Source organism: Triplophysa dalaica, chromosome 15 (assembly GCF_015846415.1).
Source record: "Triplophysa dalaica isolate WHDGS20190420 chromosome 15, ASM1584641v1, whole genome shotgun sequence".
Taxonomy (NCBI): Eukaryota; Metazoa; Chordata; class Actinopteri; order Cypriniformes; family Nemacheilidae; genus Triplophysa; species Triplophysa dalaica.
Genome location: NC_079556.1, coordinates 18,771,389 through 18,793,601, shown reverse-complemented (window position 1 = coordinate 18,793,601; position 22,213 = coordinate 18,771,389). Strand labels below are relative to the sequence as shown.

Below are 22,213 nucleotides of genomic sequence, written 5' to 3'. Positions count from 1 at the left end.
TGGTCACTAAGTGAATTGCAGTCACTGAAATTCAGTCAAACACCCATTGCTATCTGACATGTGCTGTCCTCCCCCTCTATCCTCTAACAAAGCAGTGCATTTCCTATATTCGGGAATTTTTTTTAAATCTAAAGGAAAATCAAATATTTTGTGACATAAGTTGTCCTTTATGGAAACATTAGAATCTGCGTAGCATTAATATTTAACTCAACTTTAATACAGGAGTATTTCACTGTGGCCACTCACTGCTTTGCAGTACTGTGATGAATTGATATTTTTATGTGAAAGTTTGGTAATGCATAAAGAAAACTTGGACACGATTTTTTGGATTGTTGTCTGTTTTGACAATAGTCTTTATTTATCTAGCACATGTTGAAAATGAAAAACAGTTGGCTTCAAGTGAATACAAAGATCCAAAGAGCAAACAAAAAAGTCTTTGGGCTTGACATATTAGCAAATGCCTGTTTGTTTTGTTCGATGTACAGTACCATGCAGAAAATAGCTCTTTACAAGCGTTTTGCACCCATGTTCTCATCTCATTGTGTTTCCCTGCAATATAAGCCTTCAGCAAACAATGTTTGCCCACCAATGAGACAGCTCGCTGAAGCTAACCTTTGACTTTTGTTTATTATAAACCTCTAAAAGTCTTGCTGGCGCTGAATGTGTTTCCATGGTAGATGCAGTCACAAGGAATTGCACTTTATCCCACAGTAATACTGAACGAATCAAGCAGAAACCTTTCCACAGTGATGGAGACACAATTCCGACCCCATGAGAAGAGATATTAAAGCCTGTGCTGCAGACGCCACAGTTGGTGGGAATGAGGGAATATACAGCTCGCGGTTCTGAGGCATTTATATACATCTATTCTCTCCCTTTTGAAACAAAAAAAACGTTCAGAAAAAAAACCAAGGTGTCACAAAGCACTCCAGTAAACTGACAAAACCAGCGTCTTGTGAACTCCACAGCCATGTCTGGAGAATGGAAAACTGGGAATGTCGCCTCTTGGTATTCGATTTGGCAGCAATTTGTTGATTTCTCCAGCTATTCCATGATGAAACTGGATTTGGACCAGACCGTGATGGATTCTTCTGAAAGCAGCACTTTTAACTAAAACACTGCAAACTTTTTCCCTCGGGTCATACAGCCCCTCGAGTTCTGCAACCTTATGTGACTCCTTCCCTTTCCCCTCCTTCCCCATGCGCTCTTCATGGGAGTCAGGTGATCAGGTGCGGCTCCCAGGATTGGCTGGCCATTTGCGGGCGGCACTGTGCTATGACCGGTGGGCCCGAGGGGGGCTGGCTATCCAGACACAGGCCGCTGATCATATGCTGCATTGCTGGACCCCTGGGCCTCCATTTCTACAGGGTGGGGGGAAAATCAAGATTACATTTCATCTTGAAAACATACACTTCATATGCAGTCATTAGATAAATGCAATAGAGGCTGTAACAGTGTTTACTACGGTAAATGAAACAAAACAATGGAAAGTGGCAAAATACGTCAGAATTTAAACAATTATTATGTACAATTTATGAGCCAAAATGTCCATTCTTGAAGTCCATTCTGGGAGGGGGCCCTAGGATCAGGGTTGTGAACCACTGGTATAGACCTCTTTCTGTTTAAGGTTTTAACACTATTAAAACGAACGTTTGAACAGAATACAACCATCAAAACATGTCTAACCTAATCAAAATGTTAAATTAATATCTGTAAGATTTCATTATGTAAAATAAAAAGGAAAAAGGGGGGGAGGGGGTGCTTCTAGACCAGTGTTTACATCTTGCAATGTGGTCTGCATGACTGAACAGACTATGATCCACAAATAAACGTAGAGAGCCTCATAATAATTTTATGATTTCACAAATACACAGAAAGCAATCCACAAATATACTGAATGTAAGAAGTTGGTAACAATAATTTTGATGGTTTTTAGTCAGAATTATTTGCTCTATGATGAGTAAGTTGAGTGAAGAGGTTGTTTATACCGTATAGTTTCCCTAATCCTCATAGTGTATAATTCCAGATGATACGGCTCTGATTGATTTTATAAAATACAGTGTCTGTTTGGAAGTAACCTTACTGAGCCAAAGCAGCAATGTTCTGGCATCTAACATTGTGTGACTGCCGCAGAGTGAGGTCAGTGGGTTTAATCTCGCCAAATTTGACATATGCTGTATTATCCTCTCTCTCTCTCTCTCTCTCTCTCTATGTGTGTGTGCTGACAAGCAGCAAGAGAGACAGTGCGGAAAGACTCCCATAGTCTTTCTCCTGCTGACTGAGCCAAGAACAGCCTGTATACCTCCTGAATACAGTATAATACGGTATGTTTCATGAACAATAATTGCTAACAAAATGCAATGCATGTTAAAGTGTAACTAACCCTTCTCCTAACGCTCTGAAAGGGAAGTGTCTCAGGAATTATAACGTGAATCTCCTCAATGTGTGTGCTGACATCACATGGCAGTACAAACAGACAGAGCATGAATAAGTGGACAGGATCAAAGGTCAGGCCGTTAAGAAACAAGAAAAAACCAGCAAAACGCCTGTGAGATGAAACGTATGCAGTGGGCTCATAGAAAAATATGTACGTCTTCAAACAGAGGGAATACAATTCATAGATGAATTGTACATATTATTCACATTCGTGTAAATGGAAGACACTTTTATCCAAAGCGACTTACAATGCATTCAATATCTGCATTTTTTGTGCGTTACCTGGGCATCAAACCCACAACCTCTGCTTAATGTATACTTTCAGTACGTTACAGCATTCTATGTAATAAAAGTGTAGAAGTCTCTAAAGGTTTCAGAACAGATCTATAAAAAGGTGTTAATAATCAAAAATTATATGTATATATCTTATATATAATTATATGATTGAAACCAATAACCTTATATAATTATCTAATTGAAATCACAAGCACTTTATGCCCCAAGGGTTATACAGTACAGTTTTTTATGAATATCACATTAAATGGCTTTGATTTTTTTTACAACACTGTCATCATATAGCTATGTACTTACAAAATGTATTATTATGCATGTATAAATGTATAAAGATTTTAGTGTAACCTCTTTTATATAAAAAAATGTTACTTTTAACATAAATTATAAATGTATCTGTTAATATAATTTTAATATGAATGTTAATTTTAATATAAAATGTATATAAACTGACATATTGATTAAAACAATAAAGTTATATGATAACATATTGTGTAAAATGATTTATCAAAAGTGTAGTACCACATATGAACAGTTGGTAGAGATCACAACCTTTAACCCGAACCCTATTAGAATAAACCGGTCAGTAGATCAATTAAACTAGTGAGTATGTTTCAAAGGAGTTACATGTCCACAATCCCCAAATCGATATAGCTAAATAAACTAGAACCAAGATATTCTTCGGACATTGAAATTTGACACAATGTATTGTCATCAGATGATGAAAACCCATTTGTTTTTTCGTCTGCTGTGTGTGACACTCACCTGTTTAGACTCTTTGGAGTTGCAGGGATCCAGTCTGACCTTTGACCCTGCAGTGAAAGCTGTGATGGCCAAACATAGATCATTTTGATGGATCAGCGGTTCAATCAGAATCCACTTCTGCCAATCCACAACACGCAATTGAAAGTGTAAGTGACGCAGGCATGAAGAGCAAATGTATGATTTGTATATCAAAATATAAAAATACTCAATATATTTCATATAACATTTTACACACGCAAACACACAGTTAAAGCATCACCTGTGAAGCAGGTATGGATGGCACACTTTTACACTCAGCTAAACCCAGACTGTCTGTGCCATGACTCTCCAGACACAAGCTGTTCTGTTTCAGGAGACTGTATGGAGCTTCCTGCTCTGGAATTCTTATAAACACATAAACACAAAATACATTATAAAGACTAAACACAGATTCTTATATAACGTTTGTCTGGATTTGTGTGGCAGCCAATCAGATCACAGACACAGGGCAGTGGGCGTGACTTACTTGAGCTCAGGGTAGACGTTCTCAAGATACCAGCGAAATGAATTACAGTTCAACTTCCGTCTTAATGTGAGACGATCTGCAATACTGCAAAGAGAAGAATGGATTAAATAATTACATTTTATATTAGCGCCGCAAGGAAAACAGTTAGAGATTCTTTTACATTTATTCTCATTAACAGAATATATTTTTTCAATTAACTATCTTAATAAAAGACGCCTGACCTCCCGAAGGCCTTGCCCTGTGCCGACGGTCTGGCAGAATAGTAATACTGCTTATAATCGTCCATCCAAACCTCAGCGGCTCGCCGTGTGTTCCTGAAACACACACAAAGAACCCGTCAGAGACCTCTGACACCTCACGCCTGAAATGGTGCGGATCCAACGTTAAATCAAAGTCAAATTACTTGATGTAGGTGAGCGCATTGCCCTCTGGGAAGTCATAGGGGTGACGTTTCCTAAAGACGTGTCCGACGCGACTGCAGGGCAGAATCTCCAGACTGCCGCCACACATCCACACTCGGAACGACAGCTCTACAGCATCAAACAAAGAAAGGTGAGATAACAAAACACGTGGAAAGAGCAATGAGAAAACAATAACAGAGGCAAAAATCTGTTTTATCCAGCAGGGGGCTCCAAACATGACCCCAAATCCCCCCACACACAGAATCTGATCATAATTATCTTGATCCCACCCTGGGCATTCAGACAGGTTTCTGTAACTTGTCTTTCGAAAAACTCTTCCCTGGACGCTTATTTCCTTAGCCATCAATTATTTTGAAAGCAACGGTTAATCAAATCTGACAGCCGGTGCAAAACCATCAGCTTTATCTTTCACAAAACACGATTCAAAGAGTTCAACCGAGGTCAACACAAACATTGTCCCTCATAGAGACATTATTTACTACATCAAGCCTCACTCTCAGGATTAGTGGTTTGTAAATCTTTATGATTGTGTTCTTTTCTCCTGGCCCGGTACAACAACAACCTAATAAACCCTCAGCAATGCACTAGCATCCACCTGAGAAACATTACAAATCTATAGCAACTACCTGGCAACCACCTATTACAGTACACATTGTAAGGACATACATGTGCGAGTTCAACAATGGACTTACCAAAATTCTCACCACCCCATATGTCCATGTGAGTGTCATACTGGCCCAGGTGGTTAAACCAGCCTTTGTCCATTACAAAGATTCCTCCAGCAATGACTGGAGTCCTACAAAAGATATGACAGCTGTTTTCAGACAGATATTTTCAGTATCATCTATATATTATAAACACTTTTCATAATATATATTGTATTTAGAAGAGAGCGAGACCTTATTGGTTGAGTGGGGTCGTTTCTTGCCATTTTCTGTTCTATAGGAATTTGTTCCCACTTGAAATGTAAACTCCAGTCAAATCCTGCAGCAGAAGAGAGAATCACAAAGAGAACCGTCATAAAAACATCAATGATCAGATGTCACACTTTCAAAGTTTAAGAGACCTCAGTTGTGCTTAATTTAAGGATCAATTTTGCCCTGCTCCTAATATTCTTCAGGAGAAAAAAAGGGTTTGGCAGACGTATGTATTTAATCAGTATGTAGTATATGGGCACGGAACCCATGACCTTCATGCTCCACTGAACGAGAAACAGGAAGAAGATGATTTGATCTTGGGAGATCTTGAAGAGAAACACTAAACATTAAGATTACGTTTCGTTTAAGACACTGTTAACTTCTGTGTGTCTTCTGATACATCTTTTCTGATACAAAAGAGTATAGAGATTACACTGAGATTATTCAAAGAACATTTATATTATACTTAGATTCCACTGAGAGTACAGTAATTGTAAACAGACATTATACTAAAGATAACACTAAAAGTACTCAGAAATGACTCAGATTGAACACTGAACACTGAAATTACACTAAGATTACTTAAATTACACTAGGATTATAGTGAGAATATACTGATATTACACTGGGATTACTCAAAATAGAGTAAGAATATTCATAGTATGCACAGATTACATTGATTTTACAAACATTTTTACAAAAATTATTGAAATAACACTGAGGTTACACTCATAGGATTTCAGATTTCAGATATTACACTCATAGTACTCATATTACACTGATAATACATTCACAGTATAGAGATTACATTGACATGACACTAAAAGTATTTATATTACACTTTTTACCGAGATTACACCGAGACTACACCCACAGTACTGAGATTACACTCATTTTACTGAGATTACACAGTACTGAGATTACACTGTCTGGAATGACTGAATTTATGATGAATTTACACAGATTGCATTGAGATTATAATGGAATTACTAAAATTACAATGATATTACTAAGATTACACTGAGATTACACCAGAATTCCAATGATATTACTTATATGACTTTTATGAGATATATCTAAGGAACAGAAAATTTAAGAAAAGGTTTTTTTATCTCCAAATAATTGAGACATTTAGGACTTTAAACCCTTAACCCTGTGCTGATCCGTTGGTCACACACTGAGATCTTCAGATGTTGAGCTCTCTCACCTCCCCTCAGGTCTGCAGAGGCGGCCAGATAGGCAAAGTTATCCAGACTGATGACATCAATGATAGGACTGACGACACGAGTGTGATCCTACAAACCACAAGACATCATCTGCATTAAACATTTAAATAAGTATCACTTTATTATTACTGTTAGCATCTATGTGGAAAGTGTCTCAGAATAACCTGAGCTACACATCAACACAACACTTAAACACGAAATCTCATGTCAACGTGACTCTTGGTGAATATACACTGCATACAGAAAACTATTTATGAGCATGTAAGCAAGTGTGTCACATAAAAAAAACTTGTGTTTGGGAAGTTCATATTACAACCGTATAAGAAAACGAGTGGTTTCAATTAGACTTGGCGCAATCTGTGAAGATTCTGGAGTCTGGAGAGATTCAGTATGGGTGGGGGAAACCCAGACCGCCATCTGCAACACATTCCATACACCGCAGTTTCATACATTACAGCGGTTAATGAGGGTCCGTCACAAGACCACGATTCCCACCCTTACCAAACAACCGTGTGATTGTCCAACAGTACGGTGATACTGTTAGATGGAAAAACTTTGATTTACTGTATTTTAAATCCATCCATCCTCCACTTTTCCTGTGAAATATTTATGTACATGGTACTCTAAATTATTCAAAGGGTATTAAGTTATTACTGTGTATAAAACACCGTGCTATGTCCAAACTTGATCTCACAAAGGGTCACTTCACAATCCCTTACATCTTGGTCACTTTTAACAAGAAAATGTTAAGTCTTTAAAATATAAATGTAAATGTTACATTTATTGTTCTTCATTGGCTGATATGTGACGTGACATTGAAGCTAACATATTATTAATGACTGGAACAGAGACATGCCTCAGAACAGCCCACAGATGTCTGGCTGTTTAAAAACACAAGTAAATAAAACTTGAAGTTGTAAGTTGTTTAAAATAAAAGTTGTCACACTTTCAACCTCTGTGAAAATTTTAAAGGGTGGGTATACTTTTATGAATCCTTTGGTGTATGTGCAAACACCTTAAAGTCCACTTAAATTTCCACAGTTCTTTCCACTGGGGAATTATTTTTAGTTCTTTAGATGAAGAAGTCTCTTGTGACAACGTGCCCCAATGGCATTACACTACACATGGTCAGTTGTCACAACAGATCCTGCTTAACCCGACCCCTGCTTTTCAAGAGAACAACTATAAAACACCAAAACGTTTACAAGCTTACTGTTTTGGCTAATAAATATTATAATTATATAAAAAATAGAACAATAACGATCGATATTGAAACGCATCTGACAATGATAATTCTAATGGGACAACCTGCCCCAACTTGTCATCTACTATAAAACCACTGTTTCCTCTTGTTTAAAAACAAGATAAAACCACTACTAGAAAAACAGAGAGTTTTTACTCAAAACCTTGTGGTCACTGACATACAGCCATTGTGACAACTAGCCCCAGTCCCCCTACATTATATAAAGAGCAGGAGGTTTTAAAATAGGCCTACCTAGGGTCAAGACATTGCTATGTGTTCGGTAGGGTGTTCCGACAGCATGTAACATTAAATGAGTACTATATATATTTATATACTGTAGGGTGACTGGGGCTAGTTGTCACAAAGGCTATATGTCTAGTAGTGGTTTTATATCTTGTTTTTAAACAAGAGGCAACTGTGAATTCCATCTCTAAAAACTAGTAAGATTTCGCCATCCATTTGGGTTCTGAGGTGTTTATTCCAACTCACATATTCCCAATAAAACGGATCTATTTTACCTGTGTTTATTATTTCTCTGTTTGAAATTGTATGGTTCGAAAACCATCTGCTCACCTTAAAAACAAAATAGCGCCTCCTACAGCTTAGGCATTTATACAAACAACTCAATTGAAGGGGCATACAAAGATAAGCATTCAGCACAAAATGAAACAATTGAATTAAACCATATTAATGGCTTCTACATATTTAATTACACTAAAATCATGCTAACATCATATATGTGTCTTGTGTCTACACTCTTAAACCAGCATGTGTGCGAAGATTTACAGTATTAGTATTTTACGGCGTATGACAATGGGCGTAAATCTCAGATAACAGTACATTAAAAATAAAAAAACTGATGAACTGAGCTGCATACCTGACTTATGTGTGTACTGTGTAGTGCAGGTGAAATGAACGGGGAGAGCAGGAAGTCGGCCAAACTCCTGTGAGGCAGGGGAGGGGGAACGCAACTGTTTCTAAATTTAAAACACATTTTTTGCGTTTGTATTTTTTCTAATCATACCATTAGAATAGGTTAACATAAATATATTAACCACAATAGAAAGTATGAGTTTAATTGATTTGAGGGGGCAACCCTTGGATGGAGGGGGACCTGTCCCCTCCGTTACCTCTGGGATTTAAGCCTATGCGTATGACCTCTTGTGGAGGAAAAAGCAGAGGACATGAGGAGGATGAAGATAATCTCTTGATGATTTAGGAAGAGCGAGAGAGACACGGTGCAGCTGTGACAAGACAAACTGCCTTTGTCTCCCTCTGATTCTGGGAAAATATCCCTCAGTCTGGATTCAGATCATTCGTGACTCATTAATAACTCTCGAAACACGTCGTACGGTGAGAGAGAAGAACCAGCGAGCGCTGTGATGTGTGTTGTGCAGATGACACACCTCTTTAACTCTCTGGATCATGGGCTGTAGCCAGTCTGTGTTCACCTCACAGTGACTGTCCAGGAACGTCAGGATGGAGGCTGAGGCCGCCGACGCTCCCCTCACACGAGACCTTATGAGACCTGATCAACAAGCAGCCCAAACCACATTACATAAGGCATAATGTACAGACAGAGTTTATCTCATGGCATTTTCCATTTCAAGACAGTCTGTACTGCTGTTATTCATTTCACCATTCATTACGCGCCTCATTTATTTGCTAATTTTGGGGCGATCTGTTCCTTTAAGTGTTGCACAAGAGAACAGCTGTTCTGTGGCTCTTGCGGTGTGAGTGATGCTGTAATTCATAAATTGTTATGAACCGCATCAGTGTGATTGCTGAACGTATCTAATCTGACGAGAGTAACTCTCATTTCACAGACATACCTTCTCTGCGTTCGTTGCGCAGACAGCGCACCTTTGGGATCTGAGAGAGCAGCCGGCAGTCTTCAGCTGCAGACAAAGAGAGAGAATCTGTGAATGAAAGTATATCTAACACGCACAAACGCAACGTAAACCGTGGGTGACCACATGGGATCATTTGCGATCTCAGAGGACGGCATAAGGACATACATACAGGGTCATTCACCTGTTTGTTCACACATAAAGCTTTGGTTTGTTTGTTTGAGAGAGAGGGACAGAGAGAGTGACAGATGGTAATGGGGGATCACAGCTTACTGTAAGAAGAGAAGTCAAGACAGTGATGATTGCAAAGTATGTGTCTAAAGCCCTATTCGCACGGGATTAGTATTACCTGGGGACCTCTGGTCATTTGTAATAATGGCAGGGATTGTCTGTGATCTTAATCCCGTGCGAATCGGTCATGTCTGTGATTGTAAAGTAAAAATTCCCTCACAAACCACCTACCATATTTTGACGAACACTCTCTGTGATCATAAATCATTTTTCAAGGTTTTATCCACCGTTTGCGAATAATGGAGGCTGTTTTGAAGTGTTTTGATATTAATTTGGTTGCTGGGTCATTTCCGTACATTGCCAAAACTGTTGTTTTTGCCGGGAGTCTGGCATTTACTTATTTATCAAGCATCGCTATATGCTATATGCTATAACGGGCAGTCGTGGCCCAAAGGTTAGAGAGTCGGACTGCAATAATGACTGAGGTGCCATTGAGCAAGGCACCTACTCTACTTGCCGTGCAAGGGTTAAAATGAGGTCACTTTTTAGGTATGGGTCACCATATCTGACAAATAGGTCACTTTCACTATATCACTGATCTTGCAGGTTAAATATTCCCAAAAAACTAGATGACCCTCCATTGAAGCCATGAGTGGTGGTCAGACACGATAGGGTTGTGTTAGGAGCCCACTTGGATTGCACAGCTGGACTAGGCGAGTGCTGCTCTTGTGTCTTATTTTTGGATTTGGCAGCATAACGACAGTGAGGAAGCGATAACGTTAGCGGTGACATGTTGTTGGTTAGCACGTTTTGTTGCAGTTAACGGGCCTCCTGACTCACTGTTGTTGAAATTATTGTTTGACCACTGCACTGTCAATACCAATGCTACAGCTGCTCTGGCACTCTCTCTGAGTTCGGATTGCGTGACATTTAATTTTTTACTTAAGTTTGAATTACTTGAAGTAAAGAGTTTATGCACCTAGCAACACAGAAAAAAGACATATTTTTGTTTATTACTACAGATGACGCAGGCATGTCGTAAATTCCGGTGACGAACGCTGCATTTTTCGTTTTGTTCCAATAGGATAGCGTCTAATCTGGCAGGAGCTTTCGTCACTGTCATTTGCCGGCAAAACAAGCCTCTGGTTCATGCGCACTCGAGAGATGATGAAAGCTAGACCTCGAAGTTAATAGCGCTGTCAATATGGATATTACTCTTAAACAAACGTAATGATTCGCTTCAGAAGACCTTTGTTAAGACCATGGAGCTGTGTCGAGCAGATCTTTGATCGATGGATGCACTTTTTGGAGCTTCAAAAAATCAACACCCATTCACTCCCATTCTACTGTAGTAAAGTAAAATGATATGTGGTATTATAACTCAGACTGCATTATTCTTCAAGAAATATTCAGTCAGGAAGCCTTGAGGGTGATTAAAACATGGGGAAATTTTGTTTGATGGTGTAATATCCCTTTAATCCCATGAAATCACATTTGTCCCAGTCAATCCACATATCCAAAATCTACTTTCAGTCCATTATAACAACATTTTTTTTGTCAAATGTAAAGCAAGGCATTTGCTGTGGGAATAGGTGTTTGTGAAGATCTGCATATGTGTCCAAACGCTGAGGTCTTCAGAGCTTTTTGTCACATGGTACTGCTGATAAAAGCAGAGCTCAGGGGTCTTGTTTAAGCCCAGCGTTAACAGGATTTAAAGGACACCAAAGTTCATTTGCCTGCAGATTTTCACACCTCGCTGCACAGCCGTATTCTCTTAAACACAGACAGAGCGGGCAGAAAGAAAACACTGCAGTTACAGTATACAAAATGGCACAGATTCAGACTGATCCAGTGAACCCAACAGCTGCGGGACTACACATCTCCGGCTAATGTGATAGTGGTACAGTAATTCAAATGAAAAACAGAGAGCTGATCAAAAAGGTTTGTTTACACATGGATTTTATGAATAAATACAAATGTTTCTATTATAAAAGTCATGGACATCCAGTATTTAGATTTTTCAATCTTGTATACATTAGAAGCAGGAATTGGAGTTCAGAAACACACATCACATTAGACTGGGATCAGTTGTCTTACTTTAATAAATCACGCTACAAACTTCAGCAAACTAGCATGTCTGTGTGTGTACGTGTGCATACGTGTGTGTTAGCCAATGTGAATGTACGGCAGCATCTGAACACACACTCAACACATGGACTCTGTAAAGTGGAAAATCACAGTTTCCAGTTCTATGACTCCAAAGCATTAATCACTACGAGTGTTTTCTTCACCATGACAACAGTTTGACTCAAACAGACACAGAAAACAACATTTAGGAACACTTGAGACCCTGAAATCCTGCGACAGGTATACAATATACAGTTTGTACAGAATAAAAGTCCTTACATTTATCATTAAACATGGGTACCCAACATGTGTATGTGTGTGCGAAATGAAGGTGTACTTACGGCCAGAGCTAAAGTCATCCACCAGAATGATCTCCTGAATCAGATGAGCTGGGCTTCTCATCAACACACTAAAACAAAATCAGATAAAGGAAAAATGCTCTTAAAAATGCTGTTTTATTAATAATAGCTCGATTGACTGTAGCGCTGAAGGCTGTAAAGCTCATATTGACCTGAGGGCTTAAACAGGTGCCAAGTATTAAACTTCATCCAATTAACTGTTACCTTTATAAGAGAACGTATCCTAAGACATGTCAGTTACAATCAGTGGAAACATCATCCTTAGAATTGTCACTATAAAGGAGTCATTCATCCCAAAATGAATATTCTCTCACCATCACACTTTCACAAAAGTGTATGACTTACTTTCTTCAATTACTTTTACATTACAATACTGTCATGTCACATGTGGGATTCATTATGGCGAAGCTCCAAAAAGCACAAACATGGTTCGTTAAAGTAATCCTTACAACTTTAGTGGCTGAATATGTCTTCTGAAGCCAAACAACACGTTGTGAGAGAAAATGATTAATATTTTGAGCTTTTATCTAAAATGGTATAGGAACTTTAAATCTCATTGTGTGCTTTACAGTATGATGAAATATTTACATTTAGTCATTTAGCAGTTTTTATCCAAAGCGACTTACAGAGAGTTCAGGGAGCAATAAAGCGATATGTCATAGAGGAGCAATAATACAATAGGTGCTAATAGCAAGTTACTAGTTTCCACAAAAGCCAGAACAATACCAGTTGATAGAAAGACAAGTGTTTTTTTGGTCAACAAATATTGTCTTGTTATTTTTTGGTGGACTATTACTTTAAACAATAATCAAAACACGGAAAGAGTTAAGAAAGGGTAATGTTTGAATGAGACTGACAATTTTGATTATTAAATATTACATTCTATGCATTATAATCTGACACTAATATGACAAAAGATACTTTACGTTTTTTCTGAAATAATGTGGCTCCAGGTTCATTGACTGCTGGCAACAAATATTTTTAGTGAGTCATTTTTATTTTACCAAACGTTGTCAGGTGTTTGGAAAAAGAAGATTTTTGACCCTGGTTGGTTTGTCCAACCATGTGTTATGTACGTGCAGTATATGTTTTATAATAATGTGTTTGTTTGTTGCAGTTTAGTTTTACCTTTTAATAGTTCTCAGCAGGGTGGAGCGCGCCTCGTTGTGAAACGTGATGATGATGCTGGTGGGCGGCAAGTCAGGGTCAAAGAGCACGGAGGCACATCTGTTGAGACAGCAAACGAGACATTGACATTTTATCGCCGCAGATGTGCAGGCTATGTCAGGACAATATTAAAGGAGTTGTCACACAAAAAATGTAATTCTCTCATTATTTAGCTCCAAAAAACACATTTCAAATATGATACTGTAAGTATTTTAAATATGTTAAAATATGCAATGGACATGCAAATGAGATTTGAAGTTATAAGTGTTGTCGTATTTTGACTATTAAAAGTATCATTTCACTTAAGAATACATTTAATAACCCTCTTGAGTCAGTTGGATTACTTTAATGATGGATGGATGTGATTTTTGGAGCTTTAAGTTCAAGAATTTTCATTTTGGCCTGAACTACTCCTTTAAATATACTTTAGCTCAACACATAAACACCGGTCCTTAATCAAATCCAGACGGATTTAGCTGGACAAATTTTTGCAGATTTTGTTGAAATTCTACAAAATACATTTATATACATAAACGACATGCATTAACTGGAGGGCAAATTTTGTCAAAAACTGAAAGAACATTCAGCCCGTCTGGAAAGTGTAGACCTACAGTATATGAAAAACGTGTGTTTGAGAAACTGTGTGTGGAGCTTCCCATGACTCAATGCTCATTTCATTCTGGTCCAAATATAATTGGCTGTTTACTACATTCCTAAAATGGACTGGTTTCAAAAAGCGCTGATGAGGTAATGCGTGTGTGTTTTACCTATAATGTCGTGTATCTCTGATGGCACGCTCGCTGCCCAGCCGGTCGCTCTCTTGCAGGTTAAACGCATGTTCTCTGTATGGATCTTGACCAGCTTTCAGCTGCTTACTGGCTAGAAAAGCCTTTTCATCAAACAAGCCCAAAAGCTGACCCGCTGGCTCGCCGTTCGGTGCATGGGTCACCTGACAAAGAGAGAGAGACTGAATTGTACATTCTTAATGACCTGCTCATGTGCTGGGAAAGAGATTGGTTTTCATAAGTAGCTACATAAGAGAAACACAGAGGGCCCCGGGGCAAGTTGTCACATTACTCAAGTGGATACTTCGCAGGGTGGTGTTGCATATAAGTGTCGTCTGCACGCAGCCAATTGAGAACTTCCACAAGATTTACTGAGAAATAAAAGCTGCATTTAGTTGTCACATCCCTTACAAAATATATACTTTATGTAAATTTCATTAAGTATTCTTAATTAAAATGTGTCTATGTTTTAAGTACACTATGGGGCGGTTTCCCGAACAAGGATTATCTTAAACTAGGACTAGGTTTTAGTTAAATTAGGATATTTAAATTGTGTTAAAACACATACTTTACAAAAAACATTACTGATGTGCATCTAGAGACAAAATAATCACACTGATATATTTTAAGATATGCCAGTGTCAATTGTTCTCATTTAAGACGCCTCTGACATTTCAGTTAGTCCGGGAAACCGCCCCTTTATTTATTTATTTTTTTGGTTAAAGTACACTTTGAGGTATACTCTAAGTAAACTACTAGATACTGTAACTTAACATAGTTATTGTCCACTATTCAAGTTTTATTTTTGCATTATTACTAGGTTCAATCCCAGAGGATTGCATATACCTATGTAAAATGTATAGGATAAAGCAGTTTAAGTCGTTTTGGATAAAAGTGTCTGCCAAATGCCTAAATGTAAATGTTAATTCCTATTTAGGTATTCATTTTCATAATTAAAATATAATGCACCTTAACTGTACTTGAAGTAGATTTTAACTATATCTCGATCAAATTATTGAGAGAGAATAAGTAAAGTCAAACTATACTTTTCTGTCAGTATAAGTCAAGTATACTGAGAAGTATTATTTCAAGTAGATAAAAAGTTGACGAAAAGGACTTTTATGTTGACTTGAAAATTAATAATAGCACACATTAATAAAGTCTACAAGGGATTTTATGAATAGTTGCACCGTGTCTACACAGAGACAATAAGATACATTAGAACCCATTATAATTTTGCATTTTGTCCACACCCGACGTGGCATGATGCTGTCCATAGTATAAAAATAGATAAAAATGGAAAATGAAACTTCTAAATGAAACTTCTAAAAAACATCTAAACATCATCCCAATGTGACAGCTAACACCTTTGTTTGAACAAGCTCTTTTTACAGTACTTTAAGTTAAGATAAAACAGTGTGTTTTTTTAGGAAATGAATGGTGCTCTTCTACTGAACCCAGACTAAAAGTGAACAAAAATAACAAATGACAGACTTATTTTGAGTAAATACACATTATCGCTGTAAATTTCAGCACTCAGACGTTCAGTCAATATAAGAGAAATTAAGACAAAAACTATTTGACTTTCAACTGTGCAATAATTAACAAAATGATCTTCATTTCAAATTACATCATAATTATATAATAACTATTTATCATAAATAAATGATCAGAATACTGTATTTGTGACAATAAAGTTTTATTTGTTTTAAACATTAATTATTAACAGATTCAACGTTTTGTGCATGTATTTGTTTTAGTAAATACAGAAAATACTGTTACTTCATGTTAGCTATTGTATTTTCTAGACAGTGTAACATTTTAAAACGTACTTTGCTTTATAATATTTAAAAAATATTTGTGCTTAATGTACTTATCAAATACTGCCATAGACTCCACAGGTTTAAAAAAAAAAGATGTGGTAGAAACTAAAATAGAGCCAAAGACAATGTTCATTACAGATTGCAGTGAGTTTCACAGAAGACAGGATATACTACAATAAACTTTTCTGCTTACAGACATACAGTGCAGGGAATAAACTGACTCTAAAGACTGTGAGTGGAGGAGTTTGTTTTGGAATAAAGTATGTTTGTGTGTCACTTAACATGGGGAGTTTGACAAATAAACACGACTCTGTGACAACATGCTGACGTCTATCTGAGAACTCAAGAAACAAACAGACTCTTGTGTGCAATGGAAGCAAATCTAACCCGTTTTTAAACGTGCAAATGTTACATTTCATCAGTCTTCAAGATTAAATGAAATTTCTTCATCTTATGTCACAACTTCTAATTCCTATATATATATATTTATATATATATATAACAAACATATAAGCAGCTCTCATAGGAACAATTGTTTTCCAAGAACCAAAGAGACTTCTGATACACACATCTGGTTTGTATTGTGTGTGTACATGCTCTTTGGCTTTTTTAAACGTGATAAAACAACAAAATCGGACTGGGCCATGCACAGACCTACACACACTGCATGTGTGATGATGTAACGCATAAATGATGCTGGGAACCGGGCAGTCCCAAAACCAAACACTGCGCACTGCAAGAAACACGTCTAATACCATCACCTAAATACATGCATGACAGCATGACATACGTTACTTTTCACAGCAGAACATCACCGAGACGGTTGAACTGATATTGTAGTATTTGTTTCTCTCCTAACGTGAATTTCAGTCGAGACGGATGCACAGAGGCCGTAGGAGAGGGAGGGAAATGCGCCATTGGCTCACGGAAGATAAATAAATGCGTTGTGCAATACGATGCTCCAGAGACTGTCTCAATAAAAGCTCAGCTTGAGTAACTGCTGAAGCATTTTATCCGTACACATTAAGGTTTTACATTCATGCACTTCTGTCATTAATAGAGTGAATAGATCCACTGCGGAGTGCTTGACCGTTTTACAGATGATATAAATTTGACATTTAGACATTTACTTTCACAGCAGAGAGCATAAAGCCGGGGGTCAACTAATGGATACTATGAGGAAAATCTGATGTTTAAAGTGATAAAAAAAAAGTGTTATTTAAGGGACAGTTTACCCAAAAATAAAAATTCTGCAATAATTTATTCATCCTTGTGTTGTCTAAAACCTGTATAAGACTTTTTTCTCTTGGACACAAAAGAAGATATTTTGAGAAATGTGATTTTGTGTCCTTACAATGGAAATCAAGGCAGCCCAGTTACCAACGTTCTTCAAAATATCTTCTTTTGTGTGCCATAGAAGAAAGCCATACCGGTTTTCAATGACTTGAAGGTGAATAAAAGTTCATTTTTGGCTGAAGATTTATTTGTAAATATCAGGAAATTGCAGGCCACATTTTATTCATTTGAAGCAAACGCAGCTAGATATATGTATATAAAAAAGGAGGTTCGAAAGGTGCTTTACAATGTTAGTCCAAGTAAACACATGGCTATATATGTATTTTTGTTTCTCTCAAGTCTCTATAGACATCAATGGCTGTCACGTGTGTCTGTGGCTTGGAGTAATGCTCTGTTGCCATGGAGATACAGGACACAGCATAAGGATACAGAATTCATCCTTCTATTCTCTCTCCTGCAACAATGCAAAAGAGCAAGAATAAAATACAACTGAATCGCATGTTTCCGCATGTGACGAATCCTTCCGATGGAAATCCCAACACGCATCACAGATTCTCTGTGGCAGACAGTTGAGGAATCAAAGCGTTTCCCTTCTACCTGCCGAATGTGGCGTCAAACTGTGAAGAGAAACCAAACAACAAACATGTGTCCTCCAGTCCAGCTGCCTCACATCTCCTCCAAATGTCCCAGAAACCCAGAATGATCCAATCTGAGCTGTTCACACTCAGATTTGTTTAACAATTACAGATGTCAAAAACTACAAACCACATGCTGAGAGAAATGTACCTTTTCATCGGCTGTGGAATACTTTGACAAGCGTTACACCTAATATTGTATTTTGGTATATTGTATCCAGCATGTAGGTCATGTAAGAATTCTGCACAACAACATGAACTGTTCGAGATTATATCACCTGTTTCAAAAGAAAACCTCTGCAGAAATGTCAGTTCAGCCCACAGGATAGTATCCGATTAATGGAATGCTGTTAGATTAGAATCACATTACAGAAGACCACAATAACACGCTTTATATTCTACAGCATTCATGTTTTGCTACCGGACAGAAAAAAGCACATGAAAGTCTTTCAAGAAAATCTTTTTTTTCTATTGATGAACGAAACAATTAATTTGTGTCGTTGTAGATTTCTGTAAACTTTACTTAAAACATTGTCTTCTGTTTTCTTTACCAAACTTAAGTTAAAATTACAGAAAAAAATGTGGAATTCTAAATGGATAAATTATTGAGTGGATTCAACTTAATATTATCATGTCAACCCACTTAAACTTGCATCTGGATCTTTACTTAATTCTTAACATGAATTCTTTAGGTTAATTTCCCTAACTGAGCAGTGAATTTAGAGAGTTTGCAGCATGCTTTGCATGCGACAGCATTAGGAGAGTCATTTGATGTGCTTTACAATAAAATGAAAGACTTGATAGTGTTTATTGTTCATGTGTCTTTAAGATTCAGAAGAGATTCTGTTTGTATTTTTGAGTTTCGTGGATACCATCGTTCAGAAGAGCGGTGCTTGTTCTTAGTTTATGGGAGAGCTCATGATGTGTGTTTTTCTCAATCAGTGAACAGTAATGGTGCCAGTGCCGAGACAACTCTCAGCTTACTTGCACATCATTTATGTAGTAAACAATAATAAATGTTACATTTAAGTTAAAAAAGATTAAGAAGTTAACTCCAATGCTCAAATTAGTATTTCTTCTTGATTTTTTTAACTTTCTCTTGCTACATGAGTTTAGGTAATTAAGTTAACTTTACTTGATTTTATTCATGGCATAGTGCGTTAAAAAGATGCTTTAAAGTACTTACAAATATTTAGTGTAATATTATAACCATCCTTTTTTAAGTCAATATCAGTGTCATTTTTTACAGTGCATGACAGTTATAACAGGAATTGTATGTTTTTAAAGACGCCGGTCATGTTATGTTGGTTCCAACTAGTGCAGCACAATATACAAAATAAACAAAATCAATTTAAATTATAGTTAAAATATATGCTAATTGAATTATACGATTTTTTTGTAATAAACATGCACACTTCATATCTTTCACGGATAACAGAACAGACAGTTTGACTATTTTAGTACATCAAAACAAATCTGTTCCTGCAAACCATTTGAATGAATATCACAATATTACAATCATTTCGATATATTGTGCAGGGTTTCTTCAGATTTTTTTAAATATCGATTTTAGCCCGTTTATTGATAGCTTGTGAATAGCTGACATGTTAAGCATTTTCCAGCAGACCAGCATCGTGTTTATCTATTTATTAGGCTGTGTTAAAAACAGCACAGGAGATTAATTCTGGCGACGCTAAACACTAACATCAGCATCTTTTCAGCAGCATTCATAATACATACACACAATGGTTTACCTCCTCGACATTACTGTATTTGCCATCTATAAACACGAACGTTATGTTACACACGAAAGACTGAACACACAAACTGCAGGTGGCTTAAGAGAAAGCCTCTTACATGCACCTGACACGGGCAGATCTACACGCGCACGCACAAGCGCTACATTACATGTCATGACATATCGCGCGCGCGCGCACACACACACACCCACACGCACGCACGCACACACACACAATGGAGTAACGGTGAGCTATACATCATGACTTACGATGAGAGGCAGAGTACGCTCCTCCAACCTCCCGGAGGCAGATTTCTTCAGCTGGGAGGATGAGGATGCTTTGCTGTCCTGCCACAGGTAATAAAAGGTGCCCAGGATCCAGGCCACGGTGAGGATGAGGATGGCGTTGGCCCGAACCCTGCGCATCATGTGCGGCTCTGGAGCGCGTCTGGGATGCGTCTGCTGTCGCTGATGCGCGAACTGGTGATGATGACGATGATGATGGCGAGGATGAAGCTGTGCGCAGTCGACAGCCTCCCAGACTCTAGCCGATCTGATCGAGCGGATCTCTGTCGGGGGGCGCGGAGGTCCTAGCGCCCGCCAAGTCCGGGTGATTCATCTCACTCAACAATGAAACAATAGGCTAGAGTTTATTTTTTAGAAATTACCACATTATTACCAGATTAAAACTCTTTAACATTAGAACGTTATTCCACTAACTCCTGTGTCTGGTTTGAGTATGTGGGTCACATTACTTGATTCGAATTTTTCATTGTTTAGTCACTGTAAACATGGTTGTACATGGTGCAGGGTATGCAGAGTTTTGATATATTATTTATGAAAAATGAGCAATAAAATCACTCATGTTGCTTGTAAATCTAGGTGTTCAGCTGGAGCTGATAAGTGGTCAAACCTCCCCTCAAAGTAGCCTGCATTAACATCTAAAACCAGATATTATAGGCATATGTATATATGGATTTTAGACTTCAACTGTGGAATCGAAACTGGGAATTGATAAGAATCGGAATCGATAAGCGGAATTGGAATTGAAATCGATAAAATTCAAACGATACAACCAAAATAATTAGACAAAAGTGCAAAAAGCAATCTTATATACACTAAATACTATACATACTGTAATAATAGATGCTGATTTATACCGCATGAGACAGATATGAATTTAAATGCATTACACAGCGGATGATAAGATCGCCAAACAGACAGACTATATTAAACTCTGAATAAACCAAACCAAACTACTACTCGGAATTAAACTGAAACAACACACAAAGGCACCACAATATTTTGTATATAATGGTTTTGTGTATTGAATTGTATTGTAAATAATAGTTAATATTCATTCATGTTTATATATTTTATATTTACGTAGCCAATGTTAAATATATGCAATCAAATTAATGTGATGGCCGATCTAGCAGGCAGTGAGTTAAGCTTTTCTTTAGGAGCAGAGAAAATGGACGAAACACAAAGTGGGAAGAAATGTGTTGCAATGCATGACAATTTCCATATTATTTTTATATATCAGGTTTATCAGATTCTTCATTCTTATTGATTTGTGTGTGTGTGTGTGTGTGTGTGTGTATGTGTGTGTGTTCAACTTTTGTTTATCTTGGTTTTGGTTTTCTTGTATAGCTGCTTTGATGCAATGCAAATTGTAAACGCGCTAAAACATTAAATTACATTGAATTGTTTGACAGTGAGTTAATAAGACACAACACATTAGATCGTGCAGGGTTCATGTTTGTGACCGATCCTATTAGAGACACGCTAACATCTCCAAGACAACGAAGAAATCCCATAGCGCCAGAAATAGAAGAAATCACTACATTAACATATTTTTCAACTGGAGAAATGCAGCTATGCAACAGAGATGATTTGGTTCTGTCACAATCTTCTATAGTGAGAACACACACAATTACAGCACTTACAGGAGCGTATTGTGTCACTGTTCAAATACGTTGACATAACAGCATGGTAAACAAAAAATAAAGAATATATATGTGTGTCCGTGAGTATGGTAAAACAGAAAAAAATGACATGCAATTTCAAACAAATGCAATTTCAAATGAATGACCCTATAGCCTACTTAAAAGCGCTCTTTTTTCCTTCTTGGTCAACCAACCAATCACAGTCTTCAAAAGACATAGCAACGGGGTCAGCCCGCCTACCCTCTATACTAAAAGTTTTTGTTTTTCACTTGCTCAGACTTGCTCTCAGATTGATCCTGAATCACTTTTAAGCGAAGACTCCTACGTTGAAATCATTTTTAAGCGAAATTAAGAGCTTTCTTAGAGGATTCTTAGAAGCTTTAAAAAATACGGCCCTGATTTTTAGAAAAGGATGACAGATACCTGGGAGGGATGGAGACCATCTCTC

At 37.5% G+C, this 22,213-nt stretch overlaps 1 protein-coding gene across 1 annotated transcript; it reads right to left on the bottom strand.

Moving 5' to 3' along the window:
- Positions 1 to 5,414: 5,414 nt before the first annotated feature.
- LOC130437163 (polypeptide N-acetylgalactosaminyltransferase 16-like) lies at positions 5,415 to 20,499 on the bottom strand. Its single transcript, XM_056768366.1, has 7 exons — positions 20,087 to 20,499; positions 14,307 to 14,488; positions 13,501 to 13,599; positions 12,355 to 12,422; positions 9,638 to 9,703; positions 9,212 to 9,333; positions 5,415 to 6,631 (listed from the first exon to the last, which is right to left on the bottom strand). The coding sequence occupies exons 1-7, from the start codon at positions 20,243 to 20,245 to the stop codon at positions 6,476 to 6,478; spliced, it is 852 nt and encodes a 283-aa protein (XP_056624344.1). The 5' UTR covers positions 20,246 to 20,499; the 3' UTR covers positions 5,415 to 6,475.
- Between the last annotated feature and the right edge of the window lie 1,714 nt (positions 20,500 to 22,213).